The following is a 25,654-nucleotide window of genomic DNA, read 5'->3' on the forward strand; positions in this document are numbered from 1 at the left end:
TTTTTTTTTTTTTTTTTTTTAGTGGTGAGGCTGCACTGTGCTATGTTAAGAAAAATGTAAAAAGACCCCTCAGTCTCATAAGTAGGTAGAGCCAGAGGAACAGCTCAAGTTTCTTTACCTTCCTCAGTGTCACCCCACCTATCTGCACAGCACAAGCTTACAAGGCCCTTTGGGTAGGGTCTGGGTTAGAGGACCAGAAGCAGAAAGGCCAGATTAACTCTCCCCAAGGGACTTGCACGCTGTTACTCAACCCCAAGGCGGCCTGAAGTTAAAAAACAAAAAAACCCAAACCCAAAACCCAAATGTACCCGCCACCTCTTCTCTCTCCACACTAAAAGGTGTATTTGTTTGCTGTAGAACTCCTGGCCTATCTGTGCCCTGCTAGATTTCTACAGATGGCTGGCTGCTGCTGCAGGACACAAAGGAAGGGAGATGGGGTGGAGGTATTCCTGCTGGAGCAATCTGTGACAGACCTTCAATCATGACAACTAAGTTCCAAAGACTTAGCCAAATGTAGGCAATTTTCAAAGTGTCATCAAGTCTACCAAGCTGAATGTTCACTGAAAACTTTCCTGAGAATTACAGAGGGTGTTTTTTGAGGGTACAAAGGCCTGTAAATAAAACCCCACTCCTGTGCCCTAGGTGAGGTTCAGCACCATCTCCATGACCTCACCGGGCCTTCAGCACCAACATCAATGCCCCAGAACTCAGCATCTCTGCTTAAAGCTCATCCCGCCAGGTGTGAGACCCTAACACTGAACAGTCTTGTGTGCTGAAGGTTGTGCCAGCTTCTACAGTAGAACTATTGTAGAATGGATGACAGCTGTTCTCTAAGGTCATCTGTCATGTACTAAGAAATATTTGTGACCAGTTATAATCAGATTACTGTGTTTGTCATAAAGTAATCTGCTTGTCATCTGTGGGGCCACAAAAATCCAACTTCTTATACACAGGAAACTTGCAGCCAAGTCATGAGCCAATGAACTATCTGCAACGTCTTCCTGTCAGGCAGGTGGCAGGGACTGAGGGACTGGAGCAGGACTCAATAAAGGCAAGAGTCAGTCATGTCAGGCTTCTACTGAGCTTGCAGCTGGCTGCAGACACACTGAAGATGTTAAAGGAGCTCAAGAGAGATCTAGAGAAGCTTCTCCTTAAATATAAAAGCATCAGGCTCACTATAGCTTCCAGATAACAAAAATGAGCACAACCAGTCACATGGTGACAGGTCAGGAGCAGTGCTCAGGTGCATCCTAAGACAGCACAGCCAGGTGTGTGGGCAACGTGGGCAAGAGGACTCCTACAACCAGGAGACAAAGATGAACTCTAAACACAATTACTGACTCAGCTAAGAAGCTTTCCACAGTTTCCTAAATTAAAAAAAAAAAATAATAATAATAAGATGCTCCATATGGGAGTCCATAAAAGAATAAATAGGAGGGAAAGGAAGAGGAGGCATAAGAACAAGTAAACGGGGCCCTGATTTACAAGATTTACACTTGACATGTAGAAGAACTCACACTTCCCTATACACTTATTATGTACACATGTATTATGTACAGCATACAACAGAGGGTGGGCACTCTTGCTTTAGATAGCTAGCCTTGTTGAGAGATTTTCTTGCAAATGGTTTCTGACAAGCTGCATCCATGACATGGAATGCTTGGCTCATTTCAGTACACTGTGCCAAAGCACCTACCTATGAGGTGTGTGTGTATATGTATGTTTTCATCAGAGTCCACATACATCAGAAGGACATTTAACAAACACACCAACACAGTGTTTCTTTTGCCATGGGTATTCCTCAACTAACTAAACACTCATTGTGTGGATCCTGGCCCAAGGACAGCTTTTCTGGGACACCATTCCTAGCAAGTGCCAGAGCCCATAAAGGTCCCTCTATAAAATCAGGATCCCTGGATAAGGTCTCATGGGATGAGAATGTTTCCACCTGCATTCAAGTGAGCCACAGCAGCCCCTGTGCTAATATGGAAAGTGGAGGACAGGATGAGAATTGTACATGGATGTCTTCCTTCCCCTTCTCTGGTTTCTTAGAAGTTGTTCTAACATCATGGCATGGAGATCAGCAAATAAAGGCTACAGCCAAACTCCTCTGGAGTTTGGTAATCTAGAACTTTTCTTTCCACAGACAGAACAAATTACAAGTTTTATTGTTGCAACTCAAAAAGGTTCTTAAGTGCTGAGTAAGAATAAATACACATATGTACACACCTACAGCTACTACAGTGCTTTGGATACAAGTTCTTGCTAATCTATACATACAGGAAAAAGCAAACACTCAAAGCAGATCTGCAATTTAGTAGAAAAAGAGAAAACTGCTTAGCCTGCCTAGCTTTCTGATAACTTATGTTTACATAAACACTTTTAATACTTCTCTGACTCTGCACCACTGACAGCTCTCTAACTTGACCACAAACAAGGCAAGCCTGTGGCACAGAGGTTGCTAGGGGAGGGAGACACAACCTCCCTAGCAAGCATACCTGAGCAGCATGGAACCTGGAGTGATTTTCAGCACAATCGGGACTGTAAACTCTGAAAACACTGATGGGACCAACAATAGGATCTGCTGCTCAGAGCTGTATTGCTTAAGTGGGAGAAAAGGCATCACAGAGGCCAAGGACTTATGGTGGGTAGAGTTAAGTGACGCCCCAGGATGCAGACATGGCATTCAGATCCACTGGGAGACTGGACCTACTTTATGTGACAGTGGCTGAGAAGACTTAGATTATGACACAAGAAACCCTTGTATGCTGGGCACAGTGCAGATAGCACATGCTCATCTCTTCAAGAGGGGTTGGGCATCAACCCCAGGTGTCACACACATTCAACTGGTCAAAGGTGACTCAGCTTCTGCCCTCCCACACCACTTGCCTTTTCAAGTCTGCTTTGAAAGGGCCTCCAGATGCCTAGTATTCGTGGGCCTTTCTTATTAAACAACAAAAATCAGGAACAGAACACAAGCAGACCCCTTACCAAGACTGGGCTACTCCAAGAGCACATGTCACAGCATCACCACTGGGTGAGGTGCTCACTAACCACTTGCTAGAGAAATCCTGTAGGTGTTGCTTTAAAAGCATCAGAAAAGCCAGGACCCACCAAAACAGACATCTGCACATGCAAAGAGGGTGGCACCAACAGCTTAGAACATGGCATCTGTCCCAACCTCTGCGATTTGGTCTCACGGAGAAAGTGAGTTAAGCCAAGCCCTTCCTTAGGCCTTTTTCTTAACATTCCAAAGAAAGATGAATGGTCCACCAGTTCAAAAACAAAAGCTCAAAGGTTTTGTGAAGGGGGACACAATTCTACTCTTAGTGGCCAACTGGACCTAGGCCACAAAGAGATCCTGCTTGATGCTCATGAGATCACAGCCTGAGATACACGGAATGAGGATAAAAGTTGCATCCACTGGGCAAAATGTGACCAAGAACAAAAACCATTCTCCACTTGTTCTTTGAGGCACTAAGAATAAATAAATCTGAAACAATATTACGGTAAACTTAACCAAAGAAACTTGAGAGAATGAGAGCCCCAAGTGCTCCATCAGGTTTCTGTCACTACACACACCTCACCCAATACTTTGAGAAGTTTAAAAAGCTACAAAGAGAACGATTCAACTTGAAAAACATTCAAAAGTACCATCATTTACCCCGTCCTTAAGATCACCTCAGATTTCAGTCAGACTCTAAGGCTACCTGGAAGGCTAAGGCCACGCCGAGTTCTACAGAGCCCTGCTACCTAGGCCTGGAGTCCCCAGTGAGGGCCTAAACAAGAGTCCACTTCATTAGTACAATAACTTTTTATTCAACATCTACAAGATTTTCATATCTTGTAGCTTTTAACCAGATTTATACAATCTCAATTTTTCAATAGTGCAACCTGTGCAAGCAAAAAAAGGGTAGAAAAAATGGGGGGAGGGGAGGCTGGGAGAAAAAACAAAAAGACCAATTGTCCCCTCACTGTTTTTTTTTTTTTTTTTATAAACATCTATTATAGGCGAAACAAAACTTACCCATGTTATAGATAAGTGTCTATTCACATTTGTACATTACCATTTTTAACAGCTGGAGATAATCTCTACAATGTCTTATAGCACATTAAACAATATTCAAGTTACTGGGTAACAACAACAACAACAACAACATACAGCAGAAGCCAAGTGTTTTCTCACTGTCTAGTTTACAACTCAGGTACGGTTTCCGGTTTGAATGACCAAGCAGATTCAGATAATGAAGTAAAAAAGATTGTGTGCAAGATGGAAGCCAATTACAATTCTTCCTAAAACTATGTTTAAGTTAAGGAAAATGTAACTATTGAAAAGGGTCACAGCCATTTTTTGTAGCACAAATTAGGAATACTATTAACACATTAAAATAAACTTTTAAAGAGTCTTATCACAAAAAAAAAAAAAATGTATGTACTTACTACTTTGACAAGAAACTTGGGACAGGGAAGAGTGGGCAGGGCTGAGGGTTAGAAGCAACACTCAGGTATCAACACTAGAAATGCAATACCCAATGCTGTACATCTCCAATGCTTCTCTCCACACGTGACTTCTGTGGTAATCTTGATTACACATGCTTTCAAAGACATGCACTGCCAACAAAAGCTACAAAAGAACCTGAATGCATGGCACGCAACCCTTCACTTCATGCTGTAGGAAACATTGTTTAAGTTGGAAAAGAAACCAATATATATATATTCTGTATTTAGAGACTTGGAACACATGCATCCGGGGAACTCCCACAGTAACGACAAGGATGTACTGTGTTAACCCTGAGCACTGTAGAAAGGAAAAGTAAAGCCAGTATGGGAAGTTCCAAGCATTTTCAACCAACTGTGGTCTTGTAGCATTTAACAAACTCACAGACTGAAACATACACGCGCGCACACACACATCCGCTCTGTTCACCCAAAGTAAAAGAGCACAGGCAGCCCAAGGAAGCAAGAGGAAAGACACGTGTCCCCTCCACTCCATTTGCTGTCAGCGTTGCTGCCTATTCCAGGTTTGTCCTTAACCCCCCAAATTAACTAGAGAGCACAACTGGAAAAAAAAAATAATTCTTTGGAAACTGTCCCTGATTTTTATGCAAGTGGTATGCTCTCACAGCATTCAACACCACGTGGAAGCTGCTGCTGTTTACGAGTTGCTCAAGTTGGTGATGCTCTGTGGGTGATGCTGCTGCCACAGCTGTTTTTGTTGGACTGCGAGCTGCTGAGACTGATCTGAAGTTGACAGGAGATTTACAAGAGGAGACACGCAATTTGCCGGGATGATCAAACCTGTAATTAGCAAGGAGAATCTATGAAGTAGGATCCAGCAGAAGGTACTGTATATTAGCACATCTTCACAAAGGATTGCAAACCAGCCTCCTTCAGAAACCAGACAGGTGGTCAGAACTGGACTCAAGCTGTTCCTGGGAGACTCCCAGATGCCTCACTATGGAGGCATGCGCACGCACGTGCCCAGTGTAACAACATCTCCTGAGGAAGAAACTCAAGTGTGCAGTGCAGCACTTTCCCATCAACCACTTCATAACTTCATAGTCCCTGCAGGCACAATGCCTTCCTTCTGCCAGTCAATAAGGTGTAAAATTACTCTAAGATAGAGGGTGAAAATGTACCTTAGTCATCAGCAGAGATGGACACAGAAGAGCACAAGGCAAGTGGAGGCAGAGGTCCCAGCAAAGGGAATTTCAGTTCTACCCGGTGGGGACTCTGAACCCAATGTAGCAGCTGAGTGTGTTCCCCTCCCCCAATAAGGTTTTCCTGTGTAACAAACAGTCCTTGCTGTCCTGGAACTTGCTCTGTAGACCAGGCTGGCCTCCGAACTCAAGAGATCCATCTGCCTCTGAAGTGTGTATGCTTTTCCTTTTTTAAGAAACCAGCAGCTACAAACTCATTTATATGAAACTTTTACAACCACAACTACCTGAAGGGAAAAAAAGTTTACTAACTGGCAAGCAGTTTTCTCACTACATAAAAAGGGTTGTCAGCAAGGATCGGTGTAGGACATCTATAGCTGACCACAGTGCTCTGACCTAGCCTGCATGACTGAATGCAGCACCTGAGAAAGAGTAGGTCATAACCAGAGGAGAGACTAGCAGAGGGTAATGGTCAAGACAAGTTGAGAGTGGTGTCAGAGACAACTACTGACAGATCACAATACCTAACACAAGGATCAAGTACAAGTGATTATGGTGGTGCCTGTCTGTGATCCCAGCACCCGAGGATCTGAAGGCATAAACCAGGCTGAACTGCTCTCAACCTTGTAGAATGGACAGCATGTTCTGATGTTCTGTGCCCACTACTAGAACTGATAGGAGATAAATATGCAACAAATCTTAAGATGTTAGAAGTGAATAATAATAATAGTAATAATAGGGAAGGATCTCACTCCCCACCACAACCAAAACAAAAAAGCAGCTCACCTACAATCCGCTGTCCATCTTCAGTTCTTAGTCGCACTATCTGCATTTTCACATTTGTGCCACTGACAGAGGCCAGAACACCTTCCACTTTTGTCCAGACACTCAGCACTGAGCCGCATAACACGTAGTATGTGCGGCAACGGAGACCTATCTCACATACCAATCCTAAGCTTGCTTTTTTGCAATTGCCACGCCTAAGAAACACAGAAAGAAAAATATATATAGAAACATGCATACACTTGCAAAGCCTAGCCATACTTAAAAAGGAAAATAGTTCCATGACTTTTTCCTAGGACATCCCTAGTGCTTACTAGTTTATCCTTTCCAAATCTAAGGTGTCCCAATTCTGCAAGTTCAGCTATGCCCGAGGATGGCCTTCCTACATACTTGGTTACTATCTACACATTTCTGACACTTCAATACCCTGTTTCACAGTGCTTGTTATGAAAACCACCCGCCAGTCCCTGCTTCAAGTCTGACTTGAAGCAAGTGGAGTACAAGTACCACAAATAAATGTAAGAACTGAGAAAAAGCAGTTACAGTACAGTCAAAATGTTTCTGAATTCACTGACAGAGGTATCTAAATTATCAAATTAAAATAAATTTAATACAAGAAAAAACAAAATGGGTGGAGAGGTAGCTCTTCCAGAACAGGCACTAGCTGCCCAGGGACCTGAACTTGATTCCTGGACTCTAAAGGGCAGAAGGAGAGAACCGACTTTAATAGAGTTGTACTCTGACTGCCACATGTGTGCCTCACAAGAATATCATACAAGTATGTATACACATCAATTATGTAGTTAGTTTTTAAGATTTTCCTTATGTGTGTGTGGGTGTTCTATCTGCATTGTGTCAGGTAAATTACACACACACACACACACACACACACACACACACACACACACACACACACTGAAGCAACATGGAAGCACCAACCAGTATGCATGAGTACAGGTATCTGCAGAGGAATTATATTGATCCAGCCAGTGTACCAAAGCGTCATCAGAGACGACCTGCAAGACAAAGCAAAACCCCATTGCAACAATTGAACACCTAACCTGGTTACTAATTCCATAAGCAGTCAACAACAACAAAACCATCTTCATCAGAAAGCCTAGCTTCCACTACTAGCAGAATGTAAATACCACAGGTAACTGAGGCGCCTCTTGGGAAGCCTTGCAGAGAGCTAGTTGAATACAGTTACTTCCAGAAAGTTAAGGCAATACTTTTAGAAAGTATACACATAATGTTGGAAGAACAGGAATTAACTATTTTCTGGAAATCTGTAGGATAAAAACATATGGCATGCTCATCACAAATCAAAGGCTGGTAGGAAGGACATCCCTGTACCAAACCATTGCACTGTGATCTGGCCATGGAGAGCCACAAGCTCATCTTGTCTCAATGGGCAGTAACATCAAAACTGCACCAGCAGTGTAAAAGAAAACTTGCTATTGTAGTAAAATGACCATCCTTGAACCCAGGAATTGTAGCTAATATAGTTTCCTATCATGAAGCAAGCATTCACACATTACTGTGTGTGAGAAAATACCTTCTTATATTTCTTTTTCAGATCAGCATAAATTTCTAGTTTAAGTTGTTTCCCAGTGTTTGGTCGGTAAATTAAAAATAGTTTCTTCTTAGGGTTGACTTCTTTAACCAAGATTGCAGTCTTTTTGTTGTTTCTTATCTATTAAAAGAACAATTGAAAAAATATGTAAACATTTGATTCTACACAATTAAAATTATTCTATTACAATATCACAGCAACAAATTCAGTAATTCAAAAGACAACACCATGCAGGGTGGGTAGTCCTGCAGGCCTTCAAACCCAGCACTTGGGCAGAGGCAGGTGGATCTCTATGAGTTTGAGGCCAGCCTGGTCTACCAAGGACAGGTTCCTAAACAATACAGAGAAACCCTGTCTCGAAAACCAAAATAAATAAATAATAATCCTTTATTATATATGCATATATATAATAATTTACTTAAAAAGTTAAGTACAATTTTATGTGCATTGGTGTGAAGGTATCAGATCTCCTGGAACTAGAGTTACAGACATAATTGTAAGGTGCCATTTGTGTGCTAAGAATCGAAGCCAGGTTTGAACATCCAGTGCTCTTAACCACCGAGACATCTCTCCAGCACCTCCGCCCCTTTTAGATGAGTTTCTATTTTCTAGTTTATTTACTTTTTAAAAACATACATTCATTCATTCATTCATTCATTCCTTCAGTAGGTAATGTCTATGTATGTATGTGTGTGCTTCTTTATTTACTTTTGAGAATTTTTCTTTCTTTTTTTTCCCCCCTTCCAGAATGGGTTTCTCTGTGTAGCTTTGGTTGCCCTAGAACCTGCTCTGTAGATTAGGCTGGCCTCAAACTCACAGAGATCTGCCAGGCTCTGCCTTCAGAGTGCTGGGATTAAAGGTGTGTGCCAACACTGACTGGCTTTTACTGAGCATTTCATACATGTATAAATGTATTTTGATTATAGTCACCCTTATTCTCCCTAGACCTCCATAGACCTCTGCTTTCAGCCAGAGTCCAATCATGCACCCCAACGTGTAAGTGTGGGGCTATCTAGTGTCAACACCCCATCAGTTGCTACTCCACAAAGAAAAATTTGCCCCTTCCTCCAGCTCCTGGCTACAGGTGTGACCTTGTGAGCCCGTTCCCAACCTTCACAGATCCCTTCAGAATAAGTGTTCTTCTGTTTCTTATACATGGAATTACAGCAAAGAAATCTCAAAAAAAAAAAACAAAAACAAACAAAAAAAAAAACAAAAAAAACCCACTATTTTTTTTTTTTTTTTTTGAGACAGGGTTTTTCTGGGTAGCCCTGGCTGTCCTGCAACTCACTCTGTAGACCAAGCTGGCCTCCAATTCACAGAAATTGGCCCACCTCTGCCTCCTGAGCACTGCGATTAAAAGCGTGCGCCACCAGTGCCCAGCAAGTAGAACTACTTTAACATACAGACAAATAGTACTACCATTAAAAAATATAAGAGCAATATATTATTTCAAAAAGCTGGCTACTGGAAAAAGCTGGCCATGTGTGGTGGGTGGTACATGCCTGTAGCACTGGCACTCTGGAGACTGATGTACATATAAGGCTAGCCTTGATGCACAGTGATAAGCTGGAGATGGGCTCCATATCTAGAACCTGAGAAAATGTACTGCTGTTGCTTTCATCTGTGCCAACTAATGTCTCTGAGGTACCAAAAGCACAAACTCAACAGCAGCCAAGTTCACAGAGGCCTTCATAAAATAAACACGAGGCACACAAACAAATAAAAGGCAGGCAGTCACGACCCACTGGTGACTGATCAGAAGAGACCACAGGAGTAAGATGACAGGCTCCAGAGTATACTCTAATAACTACCCAATGCTTCCATAATACAGAAATACAACTGTTTTTAAAATCAGGATATGTGGGACTAAAAGATGGCTCACTGGTTAAGAACACTGGAGAGGACCCATGTTGGTTACCAGCACTCACATGGTAGCTCAGAACTGTCTGCACTCCAGTTCCTGGGGGATCTGATGCTCTTCCTGGCCTTTGTGAGTACCAAACAAAAAATCCATATACAGATGCTCATGTAAGCAAAACATGCTATACATACAAAATTAAATTAAGCCTGAAATGGCATGTGCACCTATACACAATAACAAATAAATAGATAAATAAATAAACAAATAATTTAATGGCTAAGGTGAGCCAGGCATGAGTGCGCACTCCAGAGGCAGAGGAATGGTGATCTCTGTGAATTCAAGGCCAGTCTAAGTGACAAGAGTTTTCTAGGACAAGCCAGGGCAACATAGTGAGATCTGTCTCAAAAAGGAAAAACAAAACAAAACAAACAAAACCCCCAAAAATTCAAAACTCTGAAGCCATAAAAATAAGTAAGAAACCAAGAAAAAGCATGCTTTTCCTGATAACACTTTGAAGAAAATTCAATTCTTACTTGCAATGATAAGTAAAAGCCATCATCTGGTCCTGTCAGCTCTGCCCAAATCTTGGTTGCTTCCTCCCAGGACATTCCCCTCTCCACGCTAATCTGTGAAAGACACAGAGATTTAAATGCAGTTCCTGTGTGGACACTGCAAAGCAACACCCACTTTGCAAACTTACTGTGTATAGCTCTACGTGGCCAGAGGTTGAATATCCTGGAGTCAGAAACTTCTTCACATCACTCTTCCTCACCTTCTCATCTCCAGAACCCAGATCTTCAGAAAGAAACAGGATGTATATAAATGGGGAGATACTCTGGAACCAGGAGCACAGAGTGTACATAACTGTCCCCACTCACCTAGGATTCCCATGTCATATCTTCCATTCTTCTTGGCATTCTGAACAACTGCAGTAAGAGTGTCTGCAAAATACTGAAACAACGCATTCTGCTGGTGCACCTCCATGCCCAGAATTCTGTTTAAGAATTTTCCTATATTGTTATAGTCTGCAATGACAAAATTATATGAAAAATTCCATGAATTCCCATGGTAAATTAAAAATTTATCCTTTATCTAGGCAAACCTTCAAAGTCAAACTTTCAGGTCTAGTCCTCCTCTCAACTTTTAAACTGCCCTTACAAAGGGTTCTGCACTATTGCAACCTGCCACTTTCGACCTTTGGCCACCAGCAGTTGCAACACAAGCTCACAAGCACGTAAGAATATTGGTTCACCAATATCAAATATTCTATTACATTTACTTATTGACTTTTTACCCCCTTCTCCTCCAAGACAGGGTTTCTCTGTGCACCAGTCCTGGCTGTCCTAGAACACACTTTGTAGACCAAGTTGGTTTAGAACTCAGAAATCCACCTGCCTCTGCCTCCCCAGTGCTGGGGGCATTCTAGTTTTGTGTTCAGGGCTGAGAGTCACAACTTAGCAGATGAACTTGGGGTTAAAATTTAATGCTAGGAAACTTAGTGTGTAAGCCTATAATCAAGCCCAGCATTGGGGAAGTTGAAACAGGATGAAGACTGTGTCTCAAAAAAGATTTGGAGCCAGAGATACTCAGCAGTTAAGAGCTTACAGAGAATCTGGGTGAGGTTGGTTTCCATGTACACACACCCTCATATATACAAAGACCTATGCAGGGCACTTGGTTGGCGGAGGCAGGCAGATTTCTGTGGGCTTAAGGCTAGCCTGATATACAGAGCTAGTTCCAAGACAGCTAGGGCTACACAGATGCAGCTTACCTGGTTATTTAGATGTTTAAGGCAAGAGGTTCAAGGCCTAAATTCCATACAGAGTAAGTAAAAGTAAACCTGGCCCATGTAGTAAGACAATATCTCAGAAATAAAGAGAAACACTAGGAGAGATATCTCAGAGGTTAAGAGCACTGGCTGCTCAAATAAATGAGCAAATAAACAACAAAGAGAGCTTCAGATAACTCAGTGGAATAACACTTTACTAGTTAGTATAGGCTCTGGGTTCCAATCTAGAACCACCTATAATCCCAGCACTAGAATAGCTAAGGAAAAAGCATTGCCTGAGTCTGGTCAATCTAGGCTGTGTCACACACACAAAAACTACAATATGACAGCTAGTTCAATGATTCAATTGATAGAAGTGATTTGCCACTCACAGCTGATCAGTTGGATCACCAGAACCAACAAGTAAAAAATGCCAGATGTAGTGGCTATCTTAATTTAAGCAATTCTACAGTGGAAGGGGCAGCAGACAAAGAAGACACACCCAGAAATTTGCAAGCCAGCTGGCTTAGTCAGTATAGAAGCTAAAACAGACTCTGTCTCAAAAGCAAGGTGGAAGAACCAGAGTTCTCCAAAGTCATCTTCTGGCTTTCAAAAATAAGCAATAGTACTCACACTTTTTTTGGTTTTTCGAGACAGGGTTTCTCTGTGGCTTTGGAGGCTGTCCTTGAACTCACAGAGATCAGTCTGCCTCTGCCTCCCGAGTGGCTGGGATTAAAGACGTGTGCCACCAATGCCCGGCTAATACTCACACTTTTATAAGCATGCCCCCTCACAGAGTTGAGGTAAGGCTTTAGTGCACAACAGTCTATAGGAGGTTCCATTAATACAAGTTACATGCACACACAGTGATATTACCTTTATCAAGAGTAAGAATTCCTGACCGATCTTCTACATTAATCAGGCCCACTCCGATCAGTCCTTGCCGAACATCTATAAGAAAAAAAATTATGAAAAATGTTCAAAATCCAAATGACTCAATGAGCTGTTAATTAAATAAGATTAAGTTATAGCATTAAGATATAAACTATGTATCTTGCTCCTTTCCAATCACCTGAACTGAATTGTTAAACAAAATACCCAATAATCTCTATCCACTGCAAAACCCTAAGTCACCAAACCTCACACTGTGTGTCTGGTTTGTTTGGTTTCTAGTGTTTTTGGTAGTGCTGGAGAATGAACCCTAGGATGCTGGCACTAAAATTGTCCCTAGTCCTTCATTGAAACACCTTTATTATCAGACAGGTAGTGTTGGTATACACCTTTAATCCCAGCACTGGGAAGGCAGAGGCAGTTTCATCCCTTCTGAGTCGAGGCTAGCCTGGTCTACAGATCTAGAGCTAGTTCCAGGACAGCCAGCGCTAATCAGAGAAACCCTGTCTCAGTAAATGAATGAAAGAATAAGTAAACAAAAATTTACCCAGGTGATGGTGCATACCTAAAATCCCAACATAAGGGAAGCAGAGGCAGGATCTCCATGAGTTCAAGGTTTAGCCTGATCTATAGAAACTAGAGCTTTCAAGATGGGTCAGTAAGGAAGGATGAAGTCCAATTCCTGGAATCTACAATGGTAATAGGGAAAAAACTCCCAAAAGTTGTCCTCTGACCTCCACACATGCTGTAAACATTCACCATACCACCCCCTCAAAATAATTAAAACACAAGCCAGGCATTGGTGGCGCACACCTTTAATCCCAGCACTCAGGAGGAAGAGGCAGCCGGGTCTCTGTGAGTTCCAGACCAGCCTGGTCTACAAGAGCTAGTTCCAGGACAGCCTCCAAAGCTACAGAAAAACCCTGTCTTGAAAAACCAAAAAAAAAAAAAAAAAAAACACCCCCCCCCCCACACACACACGCAGGTCAAATCTTATCTTTTTACAAGAAAGCCCTGTATATTATTGAGACCATTTATCTAAATACCCAGAAAATTGCAACAATTTTGTACAACTAGGCTATTACCTGATTAATTACATAAGGAACCCATAATGTTTTCATTCAGGTCTTATCTAGAACTACTGGCAAAGTACTGCAAAAGGTAAATGTTGAACAAGCAGTCAACATGCCCCAAGAGACTTCACAGAGCTCTTCTCACTCTTCCCAAGACTGGGTTTTTTCATGTAACCCTGGATGTCCTGGAGCTCACACTTTGTAGACTAGGCTAGCCTTCAACTCACAGACTCACCTGCCTCTGCCTCCTGAGTGCTGAGATTAAAGCGATGTGCTGCTACACTAGGCTTTCAAGATTTATTTGTTTGTTTAAATTCATTTATTTATTATATACACAGAAGAGGGCACTAGATCTTATTGTAGATGGTGTGAGCCACCATGTGATTGAAGGGAATTGAACTCAGGACCTCTGAAGAGTAGTCAGTGCACTTAACCTCTGAGCCATCTCTCCCCTCAAGATTTATTTTATGGGCATGAGTGTTTTGCCTATCTGGGTATCACGTGTGCAGTTCTTACAGAGGCCAGAGGAGGGTTTTGGATACCCTGGAACTGGGGTTAGAGATGATTGTGAGCTACTAACTAGGTGTTGAGACCCAAATCCAGGACTTCTACAAAAGCAGCTAATGTTCCTCTCTGCTGAGCTATTATTAGCCCCTGGTTTTATGCCTGTTTTTTTATTTTTATTTTTGGTTTTTCGAAACAGGGTTTCCCTGTGTAGCTTTGGAGCCTATCCTGGTACTTGCCCTGGAGACGAGGCTGGCCTTGAACTCACAGAGATCCGCCTGCCTCTGTCTGCCTCCCGAGTGCTGGGATTAAAGGCATGCACCACCAACTCCCGGCTTATGCCGGTTTTTTATATACATGGTCTTACTACACAAGTTGGCCCTGAACTCAATATTCTTCTGCCTCATCATGCTGAGTTTCATTACTGGAATACACTAGCATGTCTAGTTTGATACTGGGGATGTAACCCCAAGCTTTGACACACCCAAGAAAAGCAGTGTATCAACTGAGTATCATCTTTATTCCCAGCTATGATCATTTTTAAATTACCTTTAAAGAATTCTCCAGGGTAGTCTGGAGGTGGTGATACCATAGGAGAATCCAAGTTTACAATGGATTTCATGACAATTTCCAAAGCATTTCTTCCATACTGTAATTGAAAAAAAAAATGTTTTAAGCAGCTTCAACATTTGGATATTTTTTTTTAAACCACTTAAATGCCACATACTTTTAGGATTGCCTATTCTGTGCCATTACAGACAGCAGATATTCAATACATTAATGACTTATTTTATTTCTTTCTTTTTTGGTTTTTCGAGACAGAGTTTCTCTGTCTTTGAAGGCTATCCTGGAACTTGTTCTTGTAGACCAGGCTGGTGTTGAACTCACAGAGATCTGCCTGCCTCTGCCTCTCAAGTGCTGGGATTAAAGGCAACTTCTTTTATTTCTAATAACTCATTCTTGATGTCTTTACAAATAAATACTCTAGTAGTGTTTCCGAAAAGGGACAAAAGATGTGTTTTAGATCCAATGATGTGTGCAATTAGAGCGTTTATTTTTTCAATATCAATCAATTTCCTTTTCTGCAACTGCACAAACCACAAACATCCTCAATGTTATAGAGATGCTGAAATGTACCTTATTGTCAAAGTTGAACCTGCTCAGATCTCTAGATTCTGTTGCTCTTCTGTCACCATGTGTAAGTGCCCCCTGGCAAAACACAAAATTCCCGGTCAAGTCATCATCAATCCCTCCCAGAAGTTAGCTAACACAGATCATCTGTGACATTCACCTAACACAACTCAAAAACTTACCAAACTCTCGAGTCTCTTAGCAACAATAGATGCAAATCTCTGCTCTCCAGCTAGTTCCGATATCAAAAAGACATACTCTGGAGCAGTTACTTGGTTTGACCTGTGTGTTCTTCCTGTAACAACATGTGTACAGTTCAATAGGTAGGGAAGGCTCAGATTCTGAGATCTGAGTCCTACCATTTAACATTGAACAGGTATAAAGAAAAGGTCCCACACACTACAGAATCAGACCTTAAACACCTGGTGCTTCTGCTTCCACCAACCAAGTGCTAAGATTACAAGCCTGTGTATCAAGCCTAGCTAAGCTGGCATGATCTAACCAAAATACCCTTGAAAAAAAGATTAAAGATAATACTCATAGCTCCCCTGAACAGCAATGTAACTAAACATAACTGTCATCACTACTCAAGCATCAGAACCTGAGTAAACATCAAAGCAGTGCCACCATTTGGTTAACCAGTGCTGCTGCACAGCCAATCTGGGTTTTATATGTGGGTCACCAGATCACAGGAAAAGGAACATGCAGCTGCTAAGACCTGAAACCAACATGGATATAGCTGGCTGCTCTAAAAGACCCACATACTGTACAAATCTACAATAAAAATACTTTCAAGGAAGCCTGTTCTTGGAGACCAGGGACCCTGTGCAATCCTATCACACATGTCAATACAGGCAAAATGGAATTCATAATCCACTACACATCACAGTATATAGAGAACACACTACCAATGTAGAATCTGAGAATTCCATATGCTTATTATGGTGTTTCATACAGACATGTAAGCATGTCTCCAGAAACACTTTTCCTCCCAGAGGGATCCAGTGCAGACACTTACCAAATTGCTGAATGGCCCGATCAGCACTCCAGGGTAACTCCAAAGTCATATGAACTCTTCGCCTTTGATTCTGAGCTCTCCGATCCGCTTGTAATGAAATACCTGAGCTAGCAGCTTCTGAGATAATAGCAATATTCTATATCAAATTGGAAAAGGAAACAAAAAATTACCTCTTAGCAAAGACAGGGAGTGTCAATGCCTAGAGAACTTCCTTTATTGAACAGAGATGGCCCCCAATATGTAATCTATTCTCTTTTCAAAGAAGTAAGATGTCCTGATGTCAGCATGGCATGTACTTGCCCAGAGTTGAGATTAGCTGCCCTAGTCTCCTTTAATACTAAGCATGAACACACAGGCAAGCTGCAGCCAGTAAGTTATAGGTGGTAGATATAATGTCCAAAAAATGTTATTTTAAGTTCAGGCAGTATGTCCTGAAGTTTTCAAGTGCTTGATGCATATAGGTAGGCCTTATCATAATCACCAACTGTAACTTGGGGTGGGGGGTGCTAGGGATGGAGCTCACAGGAGCACTTAACCAACAGGCACAAGACCCTCAGTTTAAGTTCTAGGGTGCAGGCATGGTGGTGCACACTTGCAATTCCAGTATGCAGAAGGTTGAGGCAGGAGGGAAAAATGAGTCCAAAGACATCCTGGGTTGTATAGCAAGACCCAGACACAAAAAACAAAAACAAAAACAAAAACCGATAGTAGTGGTCTCATCTACTCCAGAGGCTAAGGCATAAGGATCGCAGCCTAGGTAGAACCACAAAGTCCTATCTCAGGGAAGGGAGTAGACAGAGAGAGAGGGAAAAGAGGAATGGCAGAGAAAGTTGTAAGACAGCATTAATTTATTTTTCTCCTTTAAAAAAATTCTTTGAGACAAAGTCTCCTATGTAGGCCAAACTAGTGTAAAGCTCAGGATCCACCTGCCTCAGCCTCAAAAGTTCTAAAATTATAGGCACATGCTACCACACTTTTAGCCAACGCATAAACGTGTCCATTGTCCTAGTTAGGGTTTATATTGCCGTGAAGAGACCCCATTACCACAGCAACTTTTATAAGGAAACTTTAATTAGGGTTGTTCACTTATAGTTTCAGAGGTTCAGTCCATTATCATCATCATGTTGGGAAGCATGGCAGTGTGCAGGGCGACATGGTGCTGGACAAGCAGCTGAAAGTCCTACATCTTACAGGCAACAGGAAGTCCAATGAGATAGTAGACAGGTTCCTGAGCGTAAGAAACCTCAAAGCCTCCTTCTATAGTGATACAATTCCTCTAACAAGGCCATATCCACTTCAACCAAGCCACACCTAACAGCACCATTCTCTATGAGCTCATGGGGGGAAATTACATCCAAACTACCACATTACACTCTCTTTGTACAGTGTGAGGATTTGTCCCTGATGTTGGTTTAATAAACAAGCTGACTAGCCAATAGTTGAACAGCACAAGCTGGTTAAGCGGGAGAGCCAAACTGAGAATGCTTGGAAGGAGAAGGGCAGAGACAAAGAGAGAAGCAAGATAGACATGCCAAACTGAGAAAATGTACCATACTATGTTGCAAAGCATAGATAAGAAACATGGGTTAATTTAAATGTCAGAGTTAGCTGGTAACCAGCCTGAGCTACTGGCTGAGCATTTATTTATAATTAATGTAAATCTCAGTGTATTTATTTGGGAGTTGCTGGCCAGGCACCTCTCCATGTCTACCCGCACACAGCCATGCTCCCCACCATGGTAATGGACTAAACCTCTGAACTATAAGCTGCCACCTCAATTAAATGTTTTTATTCATGTATTCATTCATTCATTTATTTGGTTTTTCAAGACAGGGTTTCTCTGTGTAGCTCTGGAGCCTGTCCTACAACCGGCTCTGTAGACCAGGCCGGCCTCAAACCAAAAGACATGAACCTGCCTCTGCCTCCTGAGTGCTGGGATTGAAGGTGTGTGCCACCAACCACCGCCTGGCATTGTTTTCCTTTATAAGAGTTGCTGTGGTCTTCACAGCAAAAAAACCATAACTAAGAAATACATGAAAGAAGTGTCTTGTGTGAGCCATAAGTAGGTAAAAGCAACGTCTCAGAGTCTTATAACCAGAATTTAATCCCCAGGATCCAACATGGCAGAGGGAGAGAACAAACTCCCATCAGTTATCCTCTGATCGCCACCCAAAAGCCATAGCATGCCTACTCACAAACATACATCCATACAATAAATAAATGTAGTAACTTTGAAAATTATGATTTAACGGCAGGTGGTGGTGGCGCACGCCTTTAATGCCAGCATTTGGGAGGCAGAGGAAGGCGGGTCTCTGTGATTTTGAGACCAGCCTCATCTACAAGAGCTAGTTCCAGGACAGGCTCCAAAGCCACAGAGAAACCCTGCCTCGAAAAACAAAAACAAAAAACAAACAAACAAACAAAAAAAAAGGAAGCAATTTCTTGCCAATTGGTGGTGGCTACACACGTTTAATCCCAGCTCTTGGCAGAAGCAGGTGGATCTCTGTGAGTTTCAGGATATCCTGGTCTATAGAGTGAGTTCCAAGGCAGGCAAACTGTTTCACAGAAATACCCTTTCCTGAAGCCCACCCACAACCTAAAGCAATTTCTTTCCTGGGGCTGGAGAGGTGACTTGGTGGTTAGGGGCGCATGCTCTTGCAGGAGACTCCAGCTTAATTCCTAGCACCTACACAATGGCTCACAACAATCTATTAACTCCAGTTCCAGGGGATCCAACACCCTTTTATGGCCTCTCTGAGCACATGTAGACACATATAGCCACACCTATACAAAAAAAATATATATATTTTTTTTGTGGGGTAGAGGGTTTCAAGACAGGGTTACACTGTGTAGCTCTGGCTGACCTGGAACTCACTCTCTAGATCAAGCTGGCCTTAAACTCAAGATATCCACTTGCCTCTGTCATCAACACCTACCAGCAGTATTTGTGAACACTGTTCTAGATTCAAAATTAAATGACACTAAGTGCCATACATTATGCTGACTAACAGCTAATTTTCATTGTCAACTGATAAGCATTCGTATGATTACTGAAACACAGACAATTAAATCTGGAGGACTTTACTTCCATCAACAGATTATTCTCTTGCTAGATTCATAACATAGTGGTAATTAAAGGTAATGGAGGGCAGGAAGTGGGGTCTAGTTGAAACAAGGAGTTACATGAGACAAATCCTTTGGGCTCTGTCTCCCCTTTTATTTCCATTCAGTCACATCACACAATAGGCTAAAAGTATGAAATCATGCGCCAAGATTAACTTTCAGTCCTAAGTAACTGTTGGATATCCATTGGCAGCTATGCAAAAGTAACTAAGGAGGGAGGGAAAAGAGAGATCAAAGAAATCACTATAATGAGTCACTATTTTCATATCCCTGCACCCCTCAAACTCTCTAATTTTTCAGGCAAGGCATCATGTAAACCTGGCTGGTACACTTTAGCCAAGAAGCCTGAGCTCCCGATCCTCCTGCCTCTACCTTCAAAAGCACCGTCTGACCTGGTTTTAGTATTCAAGAGTTCTAAATGCCAAGAACATTGCTCTTGTGCACCATACAGAATCTACACTACATTCACTTTACAGTCACTAATAAAGATAAACTATTCAACAAGTATATTAACAGTCTGAGGGTGTTGAGGGATGAAGGGCAAACCCTTCTAAAGCTGAACATATAGGCAGATGCCTTCTACTGAAAAGCACCCCAGGAAAACATACCTTCTTTCCATCCATAAACCTTTGCTTCTCCGTGATGTTTAGAATTTCCACAGGCACATCAATCTCAGTCCTTGACTCGTAAGATATGCTTCCATCATCATTGCTCACCACACGTCCCTTGCGTCCAGTCATCTGAGAGAGAGGTAAGCATCAACACAGAGCTTTAAGGAAATTGGCTGGGAGATTGAAACATGGGATGATACAAGCTGGTACTGGGACAAAAGAATGTTGCAACATGAAAAACTGGTACATGGCAACCTTCACAAAAGCTGCACAATAGTACAGGAACCAGGCTCAGGACAAACCTCAGACACTGAGGACAGACTTCTGTAGTCAAAGCCTGAGAACTAAAGCAGAACAAGGTTCTGAGAACTAAACCAGAACAAGGTTCTAAGTTGTGTTCAGAGAACAGGACACTCACATCACAACATTTAAAAAGAGAAGAAAATAATAACAAGAAAGATCACAGTACAAACCACACCTATTTACCTCAGCCACATTTTCAGGACCACCAAGGTCATCAATAAGTTCATCCAAGGTGTTAGGAGGGAGGTCTTCAGCCAATTTGTCTAGTTTATCAAGCAGGTCTTTCTTCATCTGCTGTGCCCTTTCCACAGCATCCTGGCTCGTTATAAGGCTATTGTTACTGTTGGTGTTACTGTTAGCTGATAAAGAACATTGTTAATCAGTGAAACTTCAATAGCCAATTTCCATTATAGCACATTTCCAAAATAGGACTTTCTGCACAGTACCTGGTGCACTGTTGGGAGCAGGTGAGATGACTGGTGCAGAGGAGAAACTAGGACGCTTTGAACCCAGACCTGATGCTAACAAGGCACTTTGAATGGAATCTGGATCTATACTTTTCTTCTTTTTTTTATCTTTGCTTTTCTTGTGCTCTTTTCTAATTAGCCAAGGATCTAAAACATAAGGCAAATATGTATCAAATAATTTGTTAGAAAAATACAGTTCCCCACCCTCTTTGAGACAGGGAATTCTGTGTAGCTCTGGCTGTCCTGGAACTTCCTCTGTAGACCAGGCTGGCCTCTAACTCAGAGAGCCCACCTGCATTTTCCTCCTAATAGCTGGGCAAAAGGTTTGTGCCAAAACTGCCCAGCTGATTTTTAACTATAGGTACGTGTGTGTATCTGTATATAGGTTTGTGTACACAGTACACATGTCTATAGAAATCCAATGTTTAGGAAGTTATGAGCTCACCAGATGCTAGAAACACAACTCAGATTCTCTTAATCATGGAGCCATCTCTCTAGCACTGAGAAAATTGTATCTTTTGTCTGTTTTTGAGACAGGGTCCCACTATGTAACTCTGGTTGACCTGAAACTCACAGCAACAGATCCTCCTGCCTCTACACCCCTAATGCTGGGTTTAAAGCCACACACACACAGAGCCTAGCAGCTAAGTCCCCTTTTGTTCTCATGCAACAGTTTTGTGAACTCACCGTCTTCATTGTCTTCACTGGACTCATCTCTGAAGGGATTGAAATCGTCATCATCACCAGAGCTCATGTTTTTAGAGCTCTCATAGTCGCTTTCTTCATTGTCAGAGACATCAGACTCACTTCCACTGTCATCAGAGCTGCTACCAGTAAGGCCCCCAACTTTTCGTGCTTTTTTTGCTTCTCGAGTTATTTCTTCACCTACCCTCAAGCCACAAACAAAAGTCAGCTGGAAATTCAATGTTTCTAAAGACCTATGGTTGTTAGGTTTTAGATTACGAGTTGAGTCTAGTGAGAACTGCAGACAGCAAGAGTATACTTTTGTTGTTGTTTCTCTGTAGGTTTGGAGGCTGTCCTGGAACTCTCTTTGAAGACCAGGCTGGCCTCTGAACTCACAGAGATCCACCTGCCTCTGCCTCCCAAGTGCTGGGATTAAAGCTGTGCACCACCACCACCCGGCACTTCTTTTATTTCTAATAACTCATTCTTGATGTCTTTACAAATAAATACTCTAGACTGATGGAAAGAAAATGAGGGGCTGGATCAAAGCACATTACATGCATGAAATTGTCAAAACCAAACACAAATTCAAGACTGAATGCAAAAAGGACCTAAGTCACAGTCATGACTGTTAAGTAGTATCGAAAAGGGCATTAGTAACTAGGCATAAAATACCTAGAAAAATTAATGTATAAGTCAGGTATGGTAGTATCTAATCCCAGCACTTGGGAAGTAGACACAGACAGGTCTCTGTTGAGTTCAAAGCCTGCCTAGTCTACAGATTGAGTTCTAGGTGCACTAGGACTATCTAATGAGACTCTGTCTTGAAGGTAGGGCAAGGAACAGACATACTGACTTATAAAAATCTCATTTTTAAAGGTAAATAGGTGATTCGTTTATTACCTAATATTAAGAAAAAAGATTGGGAAAGCTCAAAAACTAAAATCTTTTATTAATGGACCTGAGGAAACCTAACTTGAGACATGGGGAGACGGTCAGTTACTCTACCACACTGTTGACTGTAAGACACCATTACTTCATGTGCTATTCAATTAAAATTAGTACCTACACCAACCAAAGCCTCTTTAGCCATAACCAGCAAGGCGAACATAATGCCTGTAACCCAGCTGCTCCAGAAACTGAAGCAGGAAGAAGGCAAGCATTACCCAGTAGTGCCAAAAAAGGGGGTTTGAAGTGATGGTGCACTGACCAGCCAGCTCCATGTTTGTTAAACAGCAGCTCTGACAACACAAAGACTAAGTGTACTTAAGACAATCTTAACTCTAATTTCCTAAGTACTGGACAGAGTATCCAGCTAATTAAAGTAAGTGGGGCCACTTGTGTATTCCTGAGTCCAAGGAAAGCACCAGCCCCTTCCCACTAAAGGAGGGTAGGTAGGCTCAATCACAAACAGTGACTTCAAAACTCAGATTATCAGCACTGCCACCATCAACTACTTAAAGAAAAGCACTCACCTTTCCGCTTCTTTATTTTGTTTTCTTTACAAGGGCTATCTCTTGGTGAACTGTTGTTACTCGGAGCTGTCAAATCGATTCCTAGCAAACTATAAAGTTTCTTCCTGTCTGGAGCAGGGAAGTGTTTTTCAATGAGTGACTGCAATACCCCTCTGTAGGAAAAAAGCAGTGAACCTTATTACTTCGTGTGACACCTGTAAAATCTTACTAGATATACATTTTCTTCAATCTTAAGAAATACAAAGGAACGACCCCAGATAAGGTTCTAAGCAATAGTGGAAGCGAGTGCCTGAACTGGCCTTCCCCCATAATTAGACTGAGGACTTCCTTAATTGTCATCTAGAATCAACTGATGGAAACATGCAGAGATCCACAACTAATCACTGGGCCAAGCTATCGGAGTGCAGTCGAAGGGAGGGAGGTGTGATAATATGAGCAAAGGGATCAAGGCCATGATGGGGAAACCAACAGTAACAGCTGACCTGAGCTAGTGGGAGCTCACAGACTCCAGACTGACAGCTGGAAAACCTGCAGAGGACCCAACTAGGCCCCCTGAATGCAGGTGACAATGGTGTGGTTTGGGCAGATTGTGAGGCCACTGGCAGTGGGAGGAAAACCTATCCCTAGTGTATGAACTGGCTTTTTGGAGCCCATTCCCTATAGAGAGACACCTTGCTCAGCCTAGACTCGGGGGAGGTCCTTGGTCCTGCCTCAACATGGTGATGTGAAAAATTTAATGACCACCTGGGGAGGCCTTACCCTTTCTTTGGAGTGGATGGGGAGAGGGGTAGGACGGAGATTTGGGGGGGGGGGAGAAGAGGGACTGGGATTGATATGTAAAAAACTAAATAAAAATGTGCAAAAACAAACAACAAAAAAAGAACAAAGAAAAAAATATTTCTGGCTGGGCTGTGGTGGCACATGCCTTTATCCCAGCATTTGAAAGGCAGAGCCTGGAGGATCTCTGTGGGTCTGAGGCCAGCCTGATCTACAAAGTGGTTCCAAGATAGCCAGCACTACACAGAGAAATCCTATTTTGAAAAACCAAAAAAGAAATATTTGCAACTCAGCTCAAGTGAATTTTAAGAGAAGCCTGTCCAGTAGCATTAAGCAAGACACCACCATTCTTTTATGCTTTCTAGTACTTACATTAAAGAGTAGGGCAGGGACGGGGGAAATGGCTCATTGGGTAAGGGCCTGCTCTGCAATAAGCATGAAAACCTGAATTCAAATCCCTAGCAAACACATTAAAAGCTTAGCATGGCTGCATAAGCCTGTAATCCAAGCACTGAAGATGGAGACAAGTAGATCCTGAGAGCTCACTAGCAAGTCAGTCGAGCTGAAATGGCAGGGCTTCACTTCAGAAACCCTCTCTCAGGAAAGACAGAGAAAGCAACAGAAGACACAATACTCTGCTACCTACAAGTCTGTACACAGGAGCATGCATGGAAAACTTATTTCAATGTACAATAGATGCTCGAGAGCTTATAAACTGGGTGTGATTACACATGCCTTTAGCCTGAGCACTCAGGAAAGGTAGGTGAATCTCTGAGTTTGAGGCCAACCTGGTCTACAGAGTAGACAGAGAAACCCTCTCTCTAGGAGGAAAAAAGGTAGGGGGAGGGAACAGTACTTGCCTGTGATCATAACTACTGAGGGAGGCTTAGGCAGGAGATGGCTTAAGTCCATAAGTTCAAAATTGGCTTGGGAAATATAGGAAGACCCTTACATAAAACAAACTGAACAAAGAGGTATTTACCACAACATGATGCTTCAATGTATAATCAGTAAGATTACCTACCTACCTACCTACCTACCTACCTACCTACCTACCTATCTATCTATTGGGGCAGGGTTTCTCTGTGGCTTTGGAGGCTGCAGAGACCCAATTGCCTCTGTCTCCCGAGTGCTGGGATTAAAGGTGTGCACCACCACCTGGCTTTCTTACATTTTTATTACGTGTCTTTTAAATCTAGTGTGTTTCACATTAACGACATAAATGCACCCACTCAGTCATTTCAATTGCTTAGTAGCTTCACATATGACAAGTGGCACTTTCCCAATGATTCAAAACAGAAAAGTACTTCAAATTTTGCTCTTATGACTCGTTTTCAATGACAGGAGTCTTTCAAGCACTGGATGTGTCCCTAAAGGGGAGCAGAAGCACAGCCTCAAAGCTATTGTGTTGGCTTTATTACAATCAGTTAATATTTTCTAAGATTTGAAAAAAATAAATTTTTAAATTTATATGTATGGTTTCTTTGCCCCTATGTTATGTCTATGAACATGCAATGACCAGTGCCCTCAGAGGCCAGAAGAGGGCATCAGATGCCCTGGAACTGGAATTGCAGGTAACCACGTGGAGGTAGGTCCACTGCAAGAGCAGCCAGTTGAGAGCTCTTAAACTCTGAGCCATCTCACCACCTCCCTCAATAATTTTTAATATTGTTGAAACTTTCTGAAGTTGCAATTCCAATTTACTATAAAGAAGGAAAGCACAGAACTGTAAAAACTCAGATACAGACAACTTTTAAAGATGACAGGCTTAAAAAAAAGGAAATGATTATATTTCATCTAATTAAATATTCAAAAATAAATTTTAAAAAATTACTTGGCAGTCGAAACAAAATCATTTAGTTCTCCTCCACCCTCTTCCAAGGCCTCCAAAGTTCTAGCTTCTCCTGTAGACTGCAGACCAATTACCACACACTGGAAAACACAAAATA

At 42.1% G+C, this 25,654-nt stretch overlaps 1 protein-coding gene across 5 annotated transcripts in view; it reads right to left on the reverse strand.

Moving 5' to 3' along the window:
- The window catches only part of Sbno1 (strawberry notch homolog 1), a 76,554-nt gene continuing 50,900 nt past the window's right edge, over positions 1-25,654 (reverse strand). For all 5 annotated transcript variants that reach the window (XM_027413914.2, XM_027413915.2, XM_027413916.2 and 2 more), the window contains exons 15-32: positions 25,540-25,637; positions 22,929-23,080; positions 21,457-21,654; positions 20,749-20,916; positions 20,486-20,661; positions 19,997-20,128; positions 16,266-16,401; positions 15,430-15,542; positions 15,254-15,325; positions 14,666-14,765; positions 12,525-12,599; positions 10,759-10,905; positions 10,581-10,675; positions 10,414-10,506; positions 7,999-8,136; positions 7,383-7,459; positions 6,447-6,640; positions 1-5,298 (exon numbers count right to left, since the gene is read on the reverse strand). In XM_027413914.2, the coding sequence (XP_027269715.1) occupies positions 5,156-5,298; positions 6,447-6,640; positions 7,383-7,459; positions 7,999-8,136; positions 10,414-10,506; positions 10,581-10,675; positions 10,759-10,905; positions 12,525-12,599; positions 14,666-14,765; positions 15,254-15,325; positions 15,430-15,542; positions 16,266-16,401; positions 19,997-20,128; positions 20,486-20,661; positions 20,749-20,916; positions 21,457-21,654; positions 22,929-23,080; positions 25,540-25,637 (2,307 nt within the window). In that variant the 3' untranslated portion in view covers positions 1-5,155. The remainder of the gene's footprint in view (positions 5,299-6,446; positions 6,641-7,382; positions 7,460-7,998; positions 8,137-10,413; positions 10,507-10,580; positions 10,676-10,758; positions 10,906-12,524; positions 12,600-14,665; positions 14,766-15,253; positions 15,326-15,429; positions 15,543-16,265; positions 16,402-19,996; positions 20,129-20,485; positions 20,662-20,748; positions 20,917-21,456; positions 21,655-22,928; positions 23,081-25,539; positions 25,638-25,654) is intronic.

Source organism: Cricetulus griseus, chromosome 4 (assembly GCF_003668045.3).
Source record: "Cricetulus griseus strain 17A/GY chromosome 4, alternate assembly CriGri-PICRH-1.0, whole genome shotgun sequence".
Classification (NCBI taxonomy): domain Eukaryota; kingdom Metazoa; phylum Chordata; class Mammalia; order Rodentia; family Cricetidae; genus Cricetulus; species Cricetulus griseus.